The sequence below is a fragment of the Arvicanthis niloticus genome, chromosome X (genome assembly GCF_011762505.2).
Source record: "Arvicanthis niloticus isolate mArvNil1 chromosome X, mArvNil1.pat.X, whole genome shotgun sequence".
Classification (NCBI taxonomy): Eukaryota; Metazoa; Chordata; class Mammalia; order Rodentia; family Muridae; genus Arvicanthis; species Arvicanthis niloticus.
In genome coordinates this window covers 27517512-27533370 of record NC_047679.1, presented here as the reverse complement: position 1 = coordinate 27533370, position 15859 = coordinate 27517512, and the positions used below count along the sequence as shown (strand labels likewise).

The 15859-nt window shown below is 37.8% G+C and overlaps 1 protein-coding gene across 3 annotated transcripts in view; it reads left to right on the top strand.

Moving 5' to 3' along the window:
* Nucleotides 1-15859, top strand: part of LOC117694309 (sex comb on midleg-like protein 2) — a 143565-nt gene that overhangs the window by 47317 nt on the left and 80389 nt on the right. For all 3 annotated transcript variants that reach the window (XM_076918325.1, XM_076918323.1, XM_076918324.1), the window contains exons 6-8: nt 9845-9890; nt 13620-13690; nt 14423-14657. In XM_076918325.1, coding sequence (XP_076774440.1) covers nt 9845-9890; nt 13620-13690; nt 14423-14657 — 352 coding nt within the window. The remainder of the gene's footprint in view (nt 1-9844; nt 9891-13619; nt 13691-14422; nt 14658-15859) is intronic.

Below are 15859 nucleotides of genomic sequence, written 5' to 3'. Positions count from 1 at the left end.
TAATCAAAATGAACATTAATACAGAAATGTTTGTCACGTCAATTCTGGGGACTTCTGATGTTTTGAAAAACATCTATCCATGTAAGGTGATCTGGACTCTTGTCTGTTAACTCCTCTCAGCTATTTCTAAATAAAATATAGAAAACACCCTAACAATAAACTCCAAGCCATGAATTTGCTATAGTGCCTTAGCTTACAGGCTAACCATCTCAAATTAGTTGAAAAAGTTAAAGAAGGACTGGGTCCTAGGCCTTGTATTCCTAAATGTGTTATACAGGCACAATGCCTATGAGAGTATCAATACTTATCTGACTTTTATGTGAATAAGAAGCTTGTACCATAGAAAATCTTAAATTTGAAATCAAAGTAAATTTTGTACCACTTAAAGAAATTATAACTTCATCTTGATAATAATTATACAGATTTCTGCCAATAGGTTATGGCTATGCAATAAATCCTAGCTAATCCTCCCTATTCCCACAAAACCACTACTTTTTCCTAGAAAGACAGCCCAATATTAACCACCTTAATCCCCAAGCCCAGGGAATAGGGGTGCTGACTCTTCATTATCTTTTTCAAGCTGATTATGGGCGTTGAGATGTTAGAAGAGGGGTTGGGGCAAGAGTAAATTGATAAGCCTCTGACACTGTGTCTTGACTGCATTTAGTTGGAATTCCCGGACCTCCGAGGTTAGAGCAGGTCTGTTCAGCTTGCTTGATGAGTAGATACACCAAGGCTGTGTATTCTGCAATATACTATTCTCAAGACAAATTTTAGTATCAAGATAATTTTTTTAGAGGGGTGAGATTTTATTAAAGATCTTGGTTCTAACAGCTTGTCTTTTTCCCCCTATTTTTGGATATAATATTTACATTTAAAATTTTATCCCCTTACCCCATTCCCCCCACCAGCCAGGAACCCCTTATCCCATCCACCCTTCTCCTGCTTCTATGAGGGTGTGCCCCCACATACTCCCCACTCACACCTCCCCACCCTCAGATTCCCCCCGACGCAGTGTTGAGCTTAATGGGACCAAAGATCTCCTATCCCACCAATGCCCAACAAGGTCATCCTCCCCTACATATACAGATGGAGTCATTGGTCCCTCCCTATGTGCTTCTAGGCTGGTGGTTTAGCCCCTGGGGAGCTCTGGTTGGTTGGTATTGTTGCTCTCCTCATGGGGCCACCAACCCTTTTGGCTTCTTCAGTCTTTTCTACAACTTCTCCATTAGGAACCCTTGATCAGATTAATGGTTAGCTGTGAGTATCTGCCTCTGTGTATATGAGATTCTGGGGGACCTCTAAGGAGACAGCCATATCAGGCTGCTGTCAGCATGTACTTTCTGTCATCCATATCAGCATCTATTTTTGGTGACTGCACATGGGATGAATACCCAGGTGGAATGGTTTCCATACAACCTGTCCTTCAGTTTCTGTCCCACACTTTGTCTCCATATTTGCTCCCTTGGGTGTTTAGTTACTCCTTCTAAGAAAGACCTAGGAATCCACAGTTGTTCTTCCTTCTTCATGAGCTTCATGTGGTCTGGTAGTTGAATCTTTGTTGTTTCAAACTTTTGGGCTACTCTCGGCTTATCAGTGAGTAAATGCCATGTGTGTTCTTTTGTGATTGGGTTACCTCACTCAGGATGATATTTTCTAGTTCCATCCATTTACCTAAGAATTTCTCGAATTCATTCTTTTTAATAGCTGAGTAATATTCCATTGTGTAAATGTACCACATTTTTTGTATTCATTCCTCTGTTGAAGGGCATCTGGGTTCTTTCCAGCTTTTGGCTATTATAAATAAGGCTGCTGTGAACACAGTGGAGCATATGTCTTTGTTATATGTTGGGGCATTTTCTGGGTATATGCCCAGGAGTGGTATAGCTGGGTCCTCAGGTAGTGCTATGTCCAATTTTCTGAGGAACCGCCAGACTGACTTCCAGAGTGGTTGTACCAGCTTGCAACCCCACCAACAATGAAGGAGTGTTCCTCTTTCTTCACATCCTCGCCAGCATCTACTATCACCTGAATTTTTGATCTTAGCCATTCTGACTGGTGTCAGGTGGTATCTCAGTGTTGTTTTGATTTGCATTTCCCTGATGACTAAGGATGTTGAGCATTTCTTAAGGTGCTTCTCGGCCATTTGTGTTTCCTCAGTTGAGAATTCTTTGTTTAGCTCTGTACCCCATTTTTAATGGGGTTATTTTGTTGTTTGGGGTCTAATTTCTTGAGTTCTTTGTATATATTCGATATTAGCCCTCTATCAGATGTAGGATTGGTAATGATCTTTTCCTAATCTGTTGGTTGCCTTTTTGTCTTGTTGACAGTGTCCTTTGCCTTACAGAAGCTTTGCAATTTGATGAGGTCCCATTTGTCGATTCTTGATCTTAGAGCATAAGCCATTGGTGTTCTGTTCAGGAACTTTTCCCCTGTGCCTAGGTATTCGAGGGTCTTCCCAACTTCTCTTCTATTAGTTTCAGTGTATCTGGATTTATGTGAAGGTCCTTTATCCACTTGGAGTTGAGCTTTGTACAAGGGGATAAGAATGGATCAATTTGCATTCTTCTACATGTTGACCTCCAGTTGAGCCAGCACCACTTGTTGAAAATGCTGTCCTTTTTCCACTGGATGGTTTTAGCTTTCTTGTCCAAGATCAAGTGACCATAGGTGTGTGGGTTCATTTCTGTGTCTTCAATTCTATTCCATTGATCTTCCTGTCTGTCTCTGTACCAATACCATGCAGTTTTTAATCACTACTGCTGTGTAGTACAGTTTCAGGTCATGGATTGTGATGCCCCCAGAAGTTCTTTTTCTGCTGAGAATAGTTCTTGCTATCCTAGGTTTTTTGTTATTCCAAATGCATTTGTAAATTGCTCTTTCTATCTGTATGAAGAATTGATTTGGAATTTTGATGGGGATTGCATTGAATCTGTAGATTGCTTTTGGCCGGATGGCCATTTTTACTAAGTTAATCCTGCCAATCCAGGAGCATGGGAGATCTTTCCATCTTCTGAGATCTTCTTCTATTTCTTTCTTCAGAGACTTGATGTTCTTGTCATACAGATCTTTCACTTGTTTGGTTAGATTCACTCCAAGATATTTTATTTTATTTGTGGCTATTGTGAAGGGTGTCATTTCCCTAATTTCTTTCTCAGCCTGTTTATCCTTTGAATAGAGGAAGGCTACTGATTTGTTTGAGTTGATTTTATTTCTAGCCACATTGCTCAATTTATCAGGTTCAGGTAGTTCTCTGGTGGAAGTTTTAGCGGTCACTTAAGTATACTATCATATCATCTGCAAATAGTGAAATTTTGACTTCTTCCTTTCCTATCTGTATCCCTTTGACTTCCTTTGTTGCTTAATTGCTCTAGCTAGGACTTCCAGTACTATATTGAATAGGTAAGGTGAGAGTGGGCAGCCTTGTCTAGTCCCTGATCTTAGTGGGATTGCTTCAAGTTTCTCTCCATTTAGTTTGATGTTGGCTACTGGCTTGCTGTATATTGCTTTTACTATGTTTAGATATGGGCCTTGAATTCCTGATCTTTCCAAGACTTTTAACATGAAGGGATGTTGAATTTTGTCAAATGATTTCTGTGTCTACTTGAGATGACCATGTGGGTTTTTTGTCCTTTGAATTTATTTATGTAGTGGATTACATTGATGGATTTCTGAATATAAACCATCCCTGCATTCCTGGATAAATCCTACTTGATTATGTTGGATAATTGTTTTGACGTGTTGTTGGATTCGGTTTGTGAGAATTTTATTGTAGTATTTTTGCATCAATATTCATAAGAGAGGTTGGTCTTGTAGTTCTCTTTCGTTTGTTGGGTCTTTCTTGGTTTGGTTATGAGTTGTAATGGTAGCTTCATAGAATGAATTGGGTAGTGTTCCTTCTGTTTCTATTGATGGAATAGCTTGAAGAGAATTGGTATTAAGTATTCCTTGAAGGCCTGATAGAATTCTGCACTAAAACAATCTGACCCTGGACTTTTTTTTGGTGGGGAGACTTTAAGGACATCTTTCTATTTCTTTAGGGTTTATAGGCCTGTTAAATGGTTTATCTGCTCCTTATTTAATTTTGGTATCTGGTACCTGTCTAGAAAAATTGTCCATTTCATCAGATTTCCAATTTGTTGAGTATTGGCCTTTGTAGTAGGATCTGATGATTTTTTTTTAATTTCCTCTGTTTCTGTTGTTATGTCTGCCTTTTCAGTCCTGATTTTATTAATTTTGAATACTGTCTCTGCGCCCTTTGGTTAGTCTGCGCTAAGGGTTTGTCTATCTTGTTGATTTTCTCAAAGAACCAGCTCCTGGTTTTGTTGATATTTGTATAGTTCTTTTGTTTCAGCTTGTTGAGTTCAGCCTGAGTTGATTATTTCCTGCTGTCTACTCCTCTTGGGTATATTAGCTTTTTTTCATTCTAGATCTTTCAGGTGTGCTGTCAGTTGTTAGTGTATCGCTCTTTCTATTTTCTTTTTGTGGGCACTTAGAGCTATGATTTTCCTCTTAGTATGCTTTCACGAGTCCCACAAATTTGAATGATGTGTCCTCTTTTCATTAAATTCTAAAAAGTCGTTAATTTCTTTCTTTATTTCTTCATTGATCAAGCATCCTTGAGTAGAACATGTTTAGTTTCCATGTGTATGTGGGCTTTCCATTGTTTTTGTCATTGTTAAAGACGAGCCTTAGACCATGGTGGTCTGATAGGGTGCTAGGAATTATTTCAATCTTTTTGTATCTGTTGAGGCCTGTTTTGTGACCAATTATATGGTCTATTTTGGAGAAGGTACCATGAGGTTCTGAGAAGAAGGTATATTCTTTTGTTTTAGGATGAAATATTCTATAGATGTAGTTAAGTCCAATTGGTTCATAATTCTGTTAGTTTCATTGTGTCTCGGTTTAGTTTCTGTTTCCGTGATCTGTCCATAGCTGATAGTGGGGTGTTGAAATCTCCCACTATTATTGTATAGGGTGTAATGTATGCTTTAAGGTTTAGTAAAGTTTCTTTTATGTATGTGGGTGCCCTGCATTTGGGGCATAGATGTTAGAATTGTGAGTTCCTCTTGGTACATTTTTCCTTTGATGATATGAAGTGTCCTTCTTTATCTTTTTTGATTAGTTCTGGTTGAAAAATGATTTTATTTGATATTAGAATTTCTACTCCCGCTTGTTTCTTGGGACCATTTGCTTGGAAGTGTTTTCCAAAATTACTCTGAGGTAGTGTCTGTCTTTTTCACAAAGGTGCATTTCCTGAATGCAGCAAAATGTTGGGTCCTGCTTAGATATCCAGTCTGATAGTCTATGTTTTTACTGGAGAATTGAGTCCATTGATATTAAGAGATATTAAGGAAAAATGAGTGTTATTCCTGTTATTTTTGTTGTTGGAGTGGAGATATGTTTGTGTAGCTACCTTCTTTTATGGTTTTGGAAGACTTCTTTCTTGCTTTTTCTAGTGTTGTAGTTTCCCTCCTTGTGTTGGAGTTTTCCATCCATTATCCTTTGAAGTGCTGGATTTGTGTTGAGATACTGTGTCAATTTGGATTTGTCATGGAATATTTTGGTTTCTCCATCAATAATGATTGAGAGTTTTGCTGGGTATAGTAGTCTGGGCTGGCATTTGTGTTCTCTTAGGGTCTTTATGATATCGGTCCAGGATCTTCTGGCTTTTATGGTCTCTGGTGAGAAGTCTGGTGTAATTCTTATAGGTCTGCCTTTATATGTTACTTTGCCTTTTTCCCTTATTGCTTTTAGTATTTTTTCTTTGTTTTGTACATTTGATGTTTTGACTATTATGTGGCGGGAAGTATTTCTTTTCTAGTCTAAACTATTTGGAGTTCTGTAGGCTTCTTGTATATTTATGGACATCTCTTCCTTTAGGTTAGGGAAGATTCCTCTATAATTTTGTTGAGGATATTTACTGGTCCTTTAAGTTGGGAGTCTTCCCCCTCATCTATTCCTATTATCCTTAGGTTTGGCCTTCTCATTGTGTCTTGGATTTCTTGTATATTTTGGGTTAGTAGCTTTCTGCATTTTGCATTTTCTTTGACAGTTGTGTCAATGTTTTCCATGGTATCTTCTGCACATGAGATTCTCTCTTCCATCTCTTGTATTCTGTTGGTTATACTTGTGTCTATGACTGCTGATCTTTTTTTTTTTAGGTTTTCTATCTCCAGGGTAGTCTCCCTTTGTGATTTCTTTATTGTTTCTACTTCCATTTTTTAGATCCTGCATGGTTTTGTTTAATTCCTTCTCCCGTTTGGTTGTGTTTTCTTGCAATTCCTTAAGGATGTTTGTGTTTCCTCTTTAAGGGTTTCTATCTGTCTACCAGTGTTCTCCTTACGTTCTTTGAATAATATTTATGTCTATCTTAAAGTCCTCTATCATCGTCATGAGAAGTGATTTTAATTCTGAATCCTGCTTTTCTGGTGTGGTGGGGTGTTCAGGGCTTGGTATGATGGGGGAACTGGGTTCTGATGATGCCATGTAACTTTGGTTTCTGTTGCTTATGTTCTTGCGCCTGCCTTTTGCCATCTGGTTAAATCTAGTGCTACCTGTACTTCTGTCTCTGATTGAAGCCTGCCTTTCCAGTTATCTAGCTTGTGTCTGATCTCCTCAGGGTCCAGATGGCTCTATGATCTTTTCCAGCTGCACTGAGTACAGTTTTCCTCTAGGATGCCTCAGGATATGGTGCCTCCAAGGTAGCAGTCCAGCTAGGTGTCTGCTGTTCTGGGTGCAGTGTCTCCTCTAGAATATCTCAGGATATGTTGTCTGACGCTCTGAGTTCAGTTGTTCCTCTGTGGCTCTGGGTTGAGTGGACCTTCCAGTATGTCTCAGGTGGAATCCGGAAACAAGGGGGGTTGGGTATCTGCTGTAATCTGAGCACTCACAGCACCCAGCTATGGGCTCAAGGCAGTGTGTGGATCTTCCTACCTAGGCTGCTGGGGATCCGTGGAGCCTCCAGGATGTCTTGGGCAGAATCTGGGTCCACACAACAGTAGACCAGGCAGAGGTCTGCCAGTTAGCTGTTTCTTGGGATAGGGTCTGTATGTTACCAGGGTTGTCTGGAACTCAGAGATGGCCCTATTTTTGCTTCACGATTATTAGGAGGGAATCTTGGTCAGTCATCAAGGCCAGATGTGTAATTTCAAAGCATTTCCATTTCTCCCTTTGACAGTCCTATCCCTGTTGTCCACCCTTTTCCTGTCTTCTGGAATTTACTGCTCTTCCAAAACCTCTTCTTCCTTTTGTATGTCATCACAACCAGACTCTGTTTCTTTCAAGTTTACCCTTTCTCAAACCTTCCCCACATACTTCCACATTCCCACATGCAACCATTACTCCAAGCCTATTCCCTCTTCTTGCTTTGGGCTTATCTCTAGCCTTTATCAAGCTCCCACCCCCTTTCTCTCTGTGACACACTTATATATAAAAAACCTGATTTTTTTCTTCTGCCTCTCCCAAATGATCAGTTTTTCTGTTCCAGCATCTTGCCTTTCCAGCCCTTTCCCTTGCTAAATCTTTCCCTGGTGCCCACTTTGTAAGTAGAGTGTTTGTAATCGAACACTCACCAGAGAAGTAATAAGGAAATGTCTTCCTGTTTAGTTATGTTAAAAGGTAGTTAGTTCTGTGCTTTTCAACTAACCCTTGGTTATCAATCATGGGTAAGTTTCTCCAATACCTTTGTGAACCAAAAGTCTGGTCTGTGTTGGTGTTTTTAAGTGTACGATGTCATGGATATGTCTGTACTTGGCAACGTGGAGCTGACTTCCTGCAAATCTGCATCTGGGTTCCTTTCCTTGGGCGGCAGGCTCCTTTTAAGACCCGCCTATAGGGGGCGGTAGAGGAGGTAGCTCACTTCCGGTTCCCAGAAATCCCTGTTGTGTGATTGGCAGCTTGGGCCGTTGGGCCAGAGGCTGTGGCGCCGAGGCGCTGAGGCCTTAACAGGGCTTTCGCGCCTGGCTTGTGGACATTCTCCGAGTTGAGGGTCCTCCTCCTTCGATTCCAAGTGTGGGGGTCGGCCCAGTGGATCCCTCTGCTCACCATGGCAGTGAGTAGAATGTTTTCTAGGGATTCGGCCCCGCACCTCCGTGTCTCCTCAGGCGTTTCAGTCCTCTCACTTCAGTGTTGCCCTTTGAGGGCCCCTGGAACTTTCTAGTTCCTTGACTTCTCCCTCAACCCAGGGGATGTGGTGGTGGGGCGCTTTCCTAAAGTCAGGTTTGTCATGTATTTGAGATGTTTATGACCGTCCTTCCCAGTCGGAGTACGTTTTTTCAGTGTGTTGTTGCTGCTTGTTGGGAGTGTGGGGAGCGGTTTCCTTCCCAGGTTTCTCTCTCTCCATGGTCCTTTCCTGCTTCCTCTCTCTCCTACAGCGTCTTCACACCTTTTAGCTCTTCCCTCCACTCTGGCCTCCTTCAGAGCTCTGCCCCTCCCGCCCAGGTCTTTCTCTCTCTCTCTCCCCTTCTGTCCTTTTCCCTGAGGCTCCTGGTAATGTTTATTTGCTTTTTCTGTGCCCATTGTTTATCTCTTACAAACTCACCTCTCCTTTTGTCCCCCCCCCACTCACTTTCTCCTGCTCCTCCCTTGCTACCCTTATGTGCTTTTGCCTTTCTAATCTCCTTTCCTCCTTTCCTACACCTTTAGGGGTTCGCCTGTTTTTTTCTAGGCTTTGTAATACTCTTCCTTATCTTTACTCCTTCCTAATTTGTTTCCCTTCTAACCAACGCATTTCTGTATATTTGTCCCTATTCTTAAATTTCCATGTTTTTAAGGGTTCATTTTCGTATTATCAGTTTTATAGTGGGGAGAATATTTAGGTTGTAATTGATGGCCTGGCTGGATCAGCTTCCAGTCTGTTAGTTTTTCAATAACAGTAATTTGTAAAGGGTTCTTTGTATTTATGTTCTCATGTTCAGCACATAATTGTCATAATTTTTTTTTAATGTTTGAATTGTAGATGTCACATAGCATTTCAGTTTGTTATTAGGGCACATCTTCTGTAATTTGCAATGTATTCTTTACATTTGGATAGAGGATTTGTGGGTGTGTGTGTCTGTTCTTGGCCAGTGTGCCTGCATATTTTACTGCATGCTTGCCTGTTTGTGTTGTGTGTGTGTAAGAGAAACACACAGAGATTTACACTTTGTATGTGTGTGAAAGAGGTTGGGGGGGAGGAAAGAGACAGGGAAAAAGACACAGATCCAGTGAGACAGGGATAAGTAGATAGAAGAGATACAAAGAGTTTGTTTCATGACTCCTCTATATAGGTGTGGCCCTCGTGTTACAAGCCTTTGTGCTTTAGACAGGCATAGAGATTTCCAGTGAGTGGTTTCTGGAGTTGGTTATTCCAATCCACACTGTTGTTACTAGGATTGGAATTATTTGTTACCAAGCCACTATCCATGATCACTTAAACTTCAAGATCCTCCTGCTACAGCTTCCTAGTATTGGGATTATAGGTCTATACTACAGTACTTACTTGGCTTCTAACAAGTAATTTTCATTAGTAGACTTGATTCATGGAATTTTTCACTGCATTCATGATTTTTCTACTTAGGGCTCTCATATAGGCCTCAATTTGAGTATTAGTGACTGCCTACCTACCATCTCCTCTGATTTAGTCTTTCAGTTTTGATTTTCCCCTAAAAGGAAACCCTATACTTACCCAAGTTCCATTACCAATTAGTACTCTTAACTCTTTTTCTAGTTCACAGCTCCCTTGTTTTTATTCGGGGGGGGGGAAGCTATTAAAGTCATCTGACTCTGAAAATCATTTTTATTATTATAACCTCTTAGAAATGTATAGTGCTTAAACTAAGTTCTTATGTGTTTTTCTTTGTAGGAAGACATAGCAGAAGCAAATACCACGGGGCAAACAGCAAATGAAGGTAAGGTTTTTTTTAGGTATTTGTAGCTAGTGTGTTGCCATATATTGAACTTTTGAAATAAAGTTTCAAAAATGTTTAAAGAAAATAATATTAAGCAACTACTTGCTTAATTGTATACTTTTCCCTATTGAATAGTGTCACCCTTTGTTTCTAGTGTTTTCCTCCTAGATGATTTCTTATTAAATATTGGAAAGAAGAAATTCTTTCTAAGGGTTCTCTTTAGACATATTCTATCAGCAACTCAAAAAGAAGGCATCAGGTCTCCTAGAGTTGTTTCAGGCCTAACCTGGATACCAGGAACTAAACTTAGGTTATCTACAAGAGTAGTAAGAGTTCTTACCAGATTGAGCCTTCTCTCTCACCTTCAAATACAAAGTTTTTTTTTTTTTTAAATTTATACTAGAGATATGTGCTTAGAATTTTCAACCTTAATTTATAAATAAGGAGACTGTAAGTCATGGAGGTAACTGAATAGGTCATACAGTAGTCTTTAACAAAGCCAAGGTAAGAATCATTATCTGCTGCACCAGGGATGTAAGTTCAGCATTAACCGTAACTTGACTAGCATGTGAAAAGCATATTTTCAGGGTCACCCCAATAAAAATAAAATTAAAACTATTGAAAATTAGAAATACAAATGGAATAAATACAATTCTTTTTTCTTTCTTTTTAATTAATCACTCCATTCTTTTACACCTCAAATGATGTACCTCCTTCCTAGTTACCCCTCCACAAACTCCCCATCCCACATCTACCCTCTCCCCCTCCCCTTTCTTAACTATAATATGAATAAATGAATAATTGTTTCATCTGGTATTTCTGTAGGTAGAAGTGTGCTTCTTATTGACTCATTAATAGGTCATACTGGTTTACACTTTGTCGTGCTTCATTTCCCATAATTCACTCTTCACACATTTGCTTCCTTATTCTTTGTTCAAGTTTTATATATCTTACTACTTTTCTTCTGATTACATGTTGGATTCTGAATATTGCCTTTTAATTTTGCTTAATTTATTGACTGTATTACTTTGGTATAGTATTTATAAATAGATTTTGGTTTCCCTAGAATAAGACCCATGCCATTTCAATTTTTTTGTCTTAGAAATTCTTAATATAGGACTATTTCATTAATGTAAGTTTGTGTTTTCTGCAGAAAATTTAAACAGAAATAAGTGTATATATTCCTCTAAAATTTTTATATTTCATGAAGAATTTCTTAATGAAAACCTGAAAGACTTATCAGTCATTCCTATATGAGAACTTTGAGTCCTGAGATTTAAGTATTCACACTTAAGAAAATGAACTCAGCTTCAAAAGCATTGATACTGTTGATTATTTGATGATATTAAGGATTTAGGTTAATTTTAGCATTATGCTTAAGTTCTACATGCAGTTTTCTTATATATACAATAATTTGAGTGGCATATATTTTAGATTTGTGAGAGCTAAAGGATTTTGAGTACTTGAATTGTTTAGTTTAGCATAGAGGAAAACCTGAGTAGTTTGTTGAATTATGTTGTATTCTAGATTGCACAGAGTATTTTAAATACTTGAAAACATCATTTTAATTTTAGGAAATTATTTTAAGCAATTTAAAGATCTACCAGTAGTTCATTTAGAATGTATTTGCACACTTATTTAACAAATTCTTGAGACCATTCAATATCAGCTGCTGAAGCAACATGTTTTCAACTCTGTGGTAGTATTCCACATCATGTGGAAACAGAATCAAACTGGAATTTTAGATCATTGGCTAAGTTTTTTATTTAAAAGATTCTATAGTCTTATGCCTGGCATGTGTAGTGCAACTGCATAGGTACACATAGGAAAAATATATTATTTTATTGCATACAGGTGTGGCTAATAGTGATGTTGAGAAGCTAGTTGTTCACATCTTCCCCTTACTTCATGCTTCATGGAAGCATGTAGGTTTGGTATCCTATAGTCAGCCATGGTATCATTATTTATATTACAGAAATCTACTGATACTGACAGTAATTTTTATTTGTATTTTCTAGAAAGTTGATTGGCAAACAATTTTTGTGCATATATATACACGTATATATATATATATATATATATATGTATATATACATATATACGTATATATATATGTATATGTGTACACACACACACACACACATATCTGTGCTATCCTTTGAAGGATGTGGTAATCCTTCCTTTGGGGGTATATTGGGTATATTCTAAGATTCTGTCCCAGTAGATGCTTGGAACTGGATATTAATGTGTATATTACATATACATGTGTGGTAGTGTTTGATTTGTGAATAAGGCACAGCACAAGATTGGCAGCTGTTAGCATACATATCAGGAACTTCAACTTACTGTGTTTCATTCATTGTTGAGAGTTGTTACCCTTCCACTTAAAGAAAGAATAGCAATTTATGGTTTCTCTCTCCTGTATCTGAATTACCTGCACCACTATACTTGCACTTTGTGGCTATTGTTAAGTTGGAAGATAAAATATCTGAACACTGGCTGGTTGATAACTTACTTAGCAGGCAGTCTGATGACAAAGTTGTGACTAAGTGATTAACAGACTGGTTGCATTCATGGCATATGTCTCTTGAGTGGGATGGAATGTGAGTGTGAGATTTCATCTTACCAATTAGAACAACTGTACACTTTAAAACTTATAAATTATCTCTGAAGTTTTCTTTGTAATATTTTGGACTGCAATTGAATGCAAATAATTGAAGTCATACATATTGGAGCCTGAGAATAAAGAAAGTACTACTGCATATCAGAACTAGTAATCCAGATTCACTTATAGATGAGGAAGGAGTAAAAAGTATTTTATACTCGTTAACAAAAATATAGAAAAACTTTATGTTATCTGAAAATTAAAGCATATATAAATATATATTTTTAGTATTTCTAATCAGTTTGTTAGTGTCTTGACAGTCTCGCTAGGACAGTGAATTGAGCAAATGTGTTCAAACCAGGCAGAATGCACTGTTTTTTGATAGCATTGTAGTATTCCATGAAGACTACATGGAAGAGCACAGCAAAAATATATAGACGATGTAACAGCACTACAGTACTCTATTTCAGTAACTGCACTGTTCAGTTGCATACTGCTGTGTCTTAACACTGTGTTCTTCACACTATGGATGGAGATTTAAGAGTGCATTAAGAACTACCCTGGTTCTAAGAAGTTTTTAAAAACACCTTTACATCTCCATAAAAAAACAAAGCACCTTTACGTTTATGGGAGTGGACAATGTAAACAAAATTGTTGAGCAAATTTATATTTAACACATACGCACAGATATTCTAGTCTATGAAAATTGTCCCAGGTTTCTAGTGTCCCCATTTTTTTTCTTGCAGTATAGAGTATTGAACACTGGGCCTCTACTACTGCTGCACATCCCAGGCACCTTCCTTCAAATTCACTCTGCTTTACTCCACAATTCATCCAGAGGATATGAGTTATAATTTCTTTCAGGACCATTATTATCAGGAAGTTGCTTTTATTTCAATGTATGATTGAATGTAAATTGAGGAGTTAAAACCTGGTTCATAGGACATATTTTTCCCTTTTTATTTTTGGGGATTATAATGTAATTACATCACTTTTTCATTCCCTTTACTTCCTTCAAAGCCTCTCATACCCCTACTTGTCTAGGTGTGGACTAAATCTTACTTTATTCAGGATAAAAACTACATACTTCAAACTCACCCCATTTTGTATGTTTTTTTTTCCAGACCATTTTGACTGGGACAAGTATTTGAAAGAGACTGGGTCTGTAAGTGCTCCTTCAGAATGTTTCAGACAGGTATGCCAAAATTCTTTTGATAATTTATACAGTAACATACATGATTAGCTTGTAGAAGGGTGTCTGTCTGTGTGGGTATATGGCTCTGATAGTATGAAGGGAAATTGGGATTATGTTTGTGCCACTGATTACCAGATGATCTCTTTGCAGTAATTTTTAAATTGCCCATTTAGAGGGAAAGACAGAAATGGCGAGTAATTATAAGAAGTATAACCCTGTACTGACAAGGCTCATGGAACAGATGCTATTTAAGACTGTTAGGATGTGAAGAAAGAAAACAGCCAAAATAAGATGAGCATCAAGAGATGGCACAGAATATCTAGAGTGCAAGGTAGATAGAGGCACCTGTGGGATCATGGTCAAAAGTATGTAGGGATGTTTGCAATGTGCAGAGGAGTTTAACATTATCATAGGCTTTGATAGGACTTCTAGTTTGCTCCTTTCAAGAGAATTGCGTCATGAGGTTCTTATTTAAAAAAATCTTTCAGGATGCATCTTATAAGCAATAACTGGGTTTTGTGGATGTGCCTGTAAGTGAGGGTAGTGATGTCCAATGTTTTTATGCTGCATTTCAGTCAAAAGGGAGATTTGGCCTTGAGCCTTGAAAACCTGACCTCATTCAACTTGTACTATGACTGTACCTAAAAATGTCACCTAGCTATTCTGGTATCACAGTTTGCCATATATTTTTCTTATACTTTATGCATTTAACACTATGTTATTTATTTATAGTCTAAGATACCACCAACTAATGAATTCCAAATTGGTATGAAGTTGGAAGCCCGTGACCCTCGCAATATTGATTCAGTGTGTGTTGCTTCGGTCATTGGCATTACTGGAGCCAGATTGCGTCTACGGCTGGATGGTTGTGACAATAAGAATGATTTTTGGAGACTTGTGGATTCATCAGACATACAGCCTGTTGGGACATGTGAACAAGGAGGAGATTTGCTTCAGCCTCCACTGGGTAAGGATAAACAGTTCTTAAAATAACATAGTCTTACTAGTAAGCTATTTATTAGAGGTGGTTTTAAGTGTCCTTTTAAAAATCCCTCAGGCCTTCTTGTAAGTAGATGGTCAGGGAGGTCCTGTAGAAGATACATGATTGGAGAGGAACTCAGCACCATCTCACTTTTATACATACTGCACAAGTATGCTGAAAGGTCTCATTTTTAACAGATGTTATATTAATCTTCAATTTTAAAATACCAAAAGAAGCTTTCTTATGCATGTAAATTCAGAGACTCTTCTAGAGAAGAAGCCTGTATTTTTATGAGTTGTATGCCTGGTACTGTCCATTGAGGCATTCAACACTTTTGGGTAGAGGAGGAGGGTAGGAAGAATGTGAGATTCTACGTTATGAGAGGAGTACAAGAACCAGTATTTTTCACTCATTGAGAGTCCTAACCATTAGACACCAGTTAGGCTTTGAAAAGGATGAGAAAAGGGAAATTTTAGTAAGGGTTAAATTTAAGCACATGTAGTGCTCAGTTTGGGCTATGTTTTTAAAAGTAAACCAGTTATAACATATTTTGGGAAAAATTTTATGATTGAGGAGTATTTCAATGATTTGCAGAAAGTAAGTGATTCATTTATTTGGTCAATTTGCACTCTCAATGGATTTTTTATACTGGTTTTTATGTTTTTTACAATGCTAAAATAATTGATGTAAAACCCAGAACATTTTTTCCTATTAGTGAAATATTTCCCAAGAACAAATAATACAGACTACTGTGAATAAGTACTTTTCTAATATCTTTTCAAATGTTGTTAATTAAAACTGATGTAGTTTAAGCACTAGGGTGCAGCGTGATAATAACACATACTTAGCATTCACAAAGTGTACTATATTAAATTGTTATTACCAAAAACAATTTTTTGAAAGTAATTTTAAAGGAGATGCAGGGAAGCTTAGTGGCAAAGCACTTCATTGGTTAATGGAAGCATACATCCTTGGTTTTAAATTGGTCAGTGGTATGTTTGTTTTTCCTGTCTTGTTCTTTGTTTGCATCTCAGTGCTGTAGTTCAGGTTGGCTTGAATTGTTGATCCTCCTGCCTCAGTTTCCCAAGTTTTGAGATTATAGTTACATGCCACTACATATTTTTTATATTTTGCATTTTTATTTCTCTCACATTTATTGATTGTGTGTGTGCCCACATATCATAGAA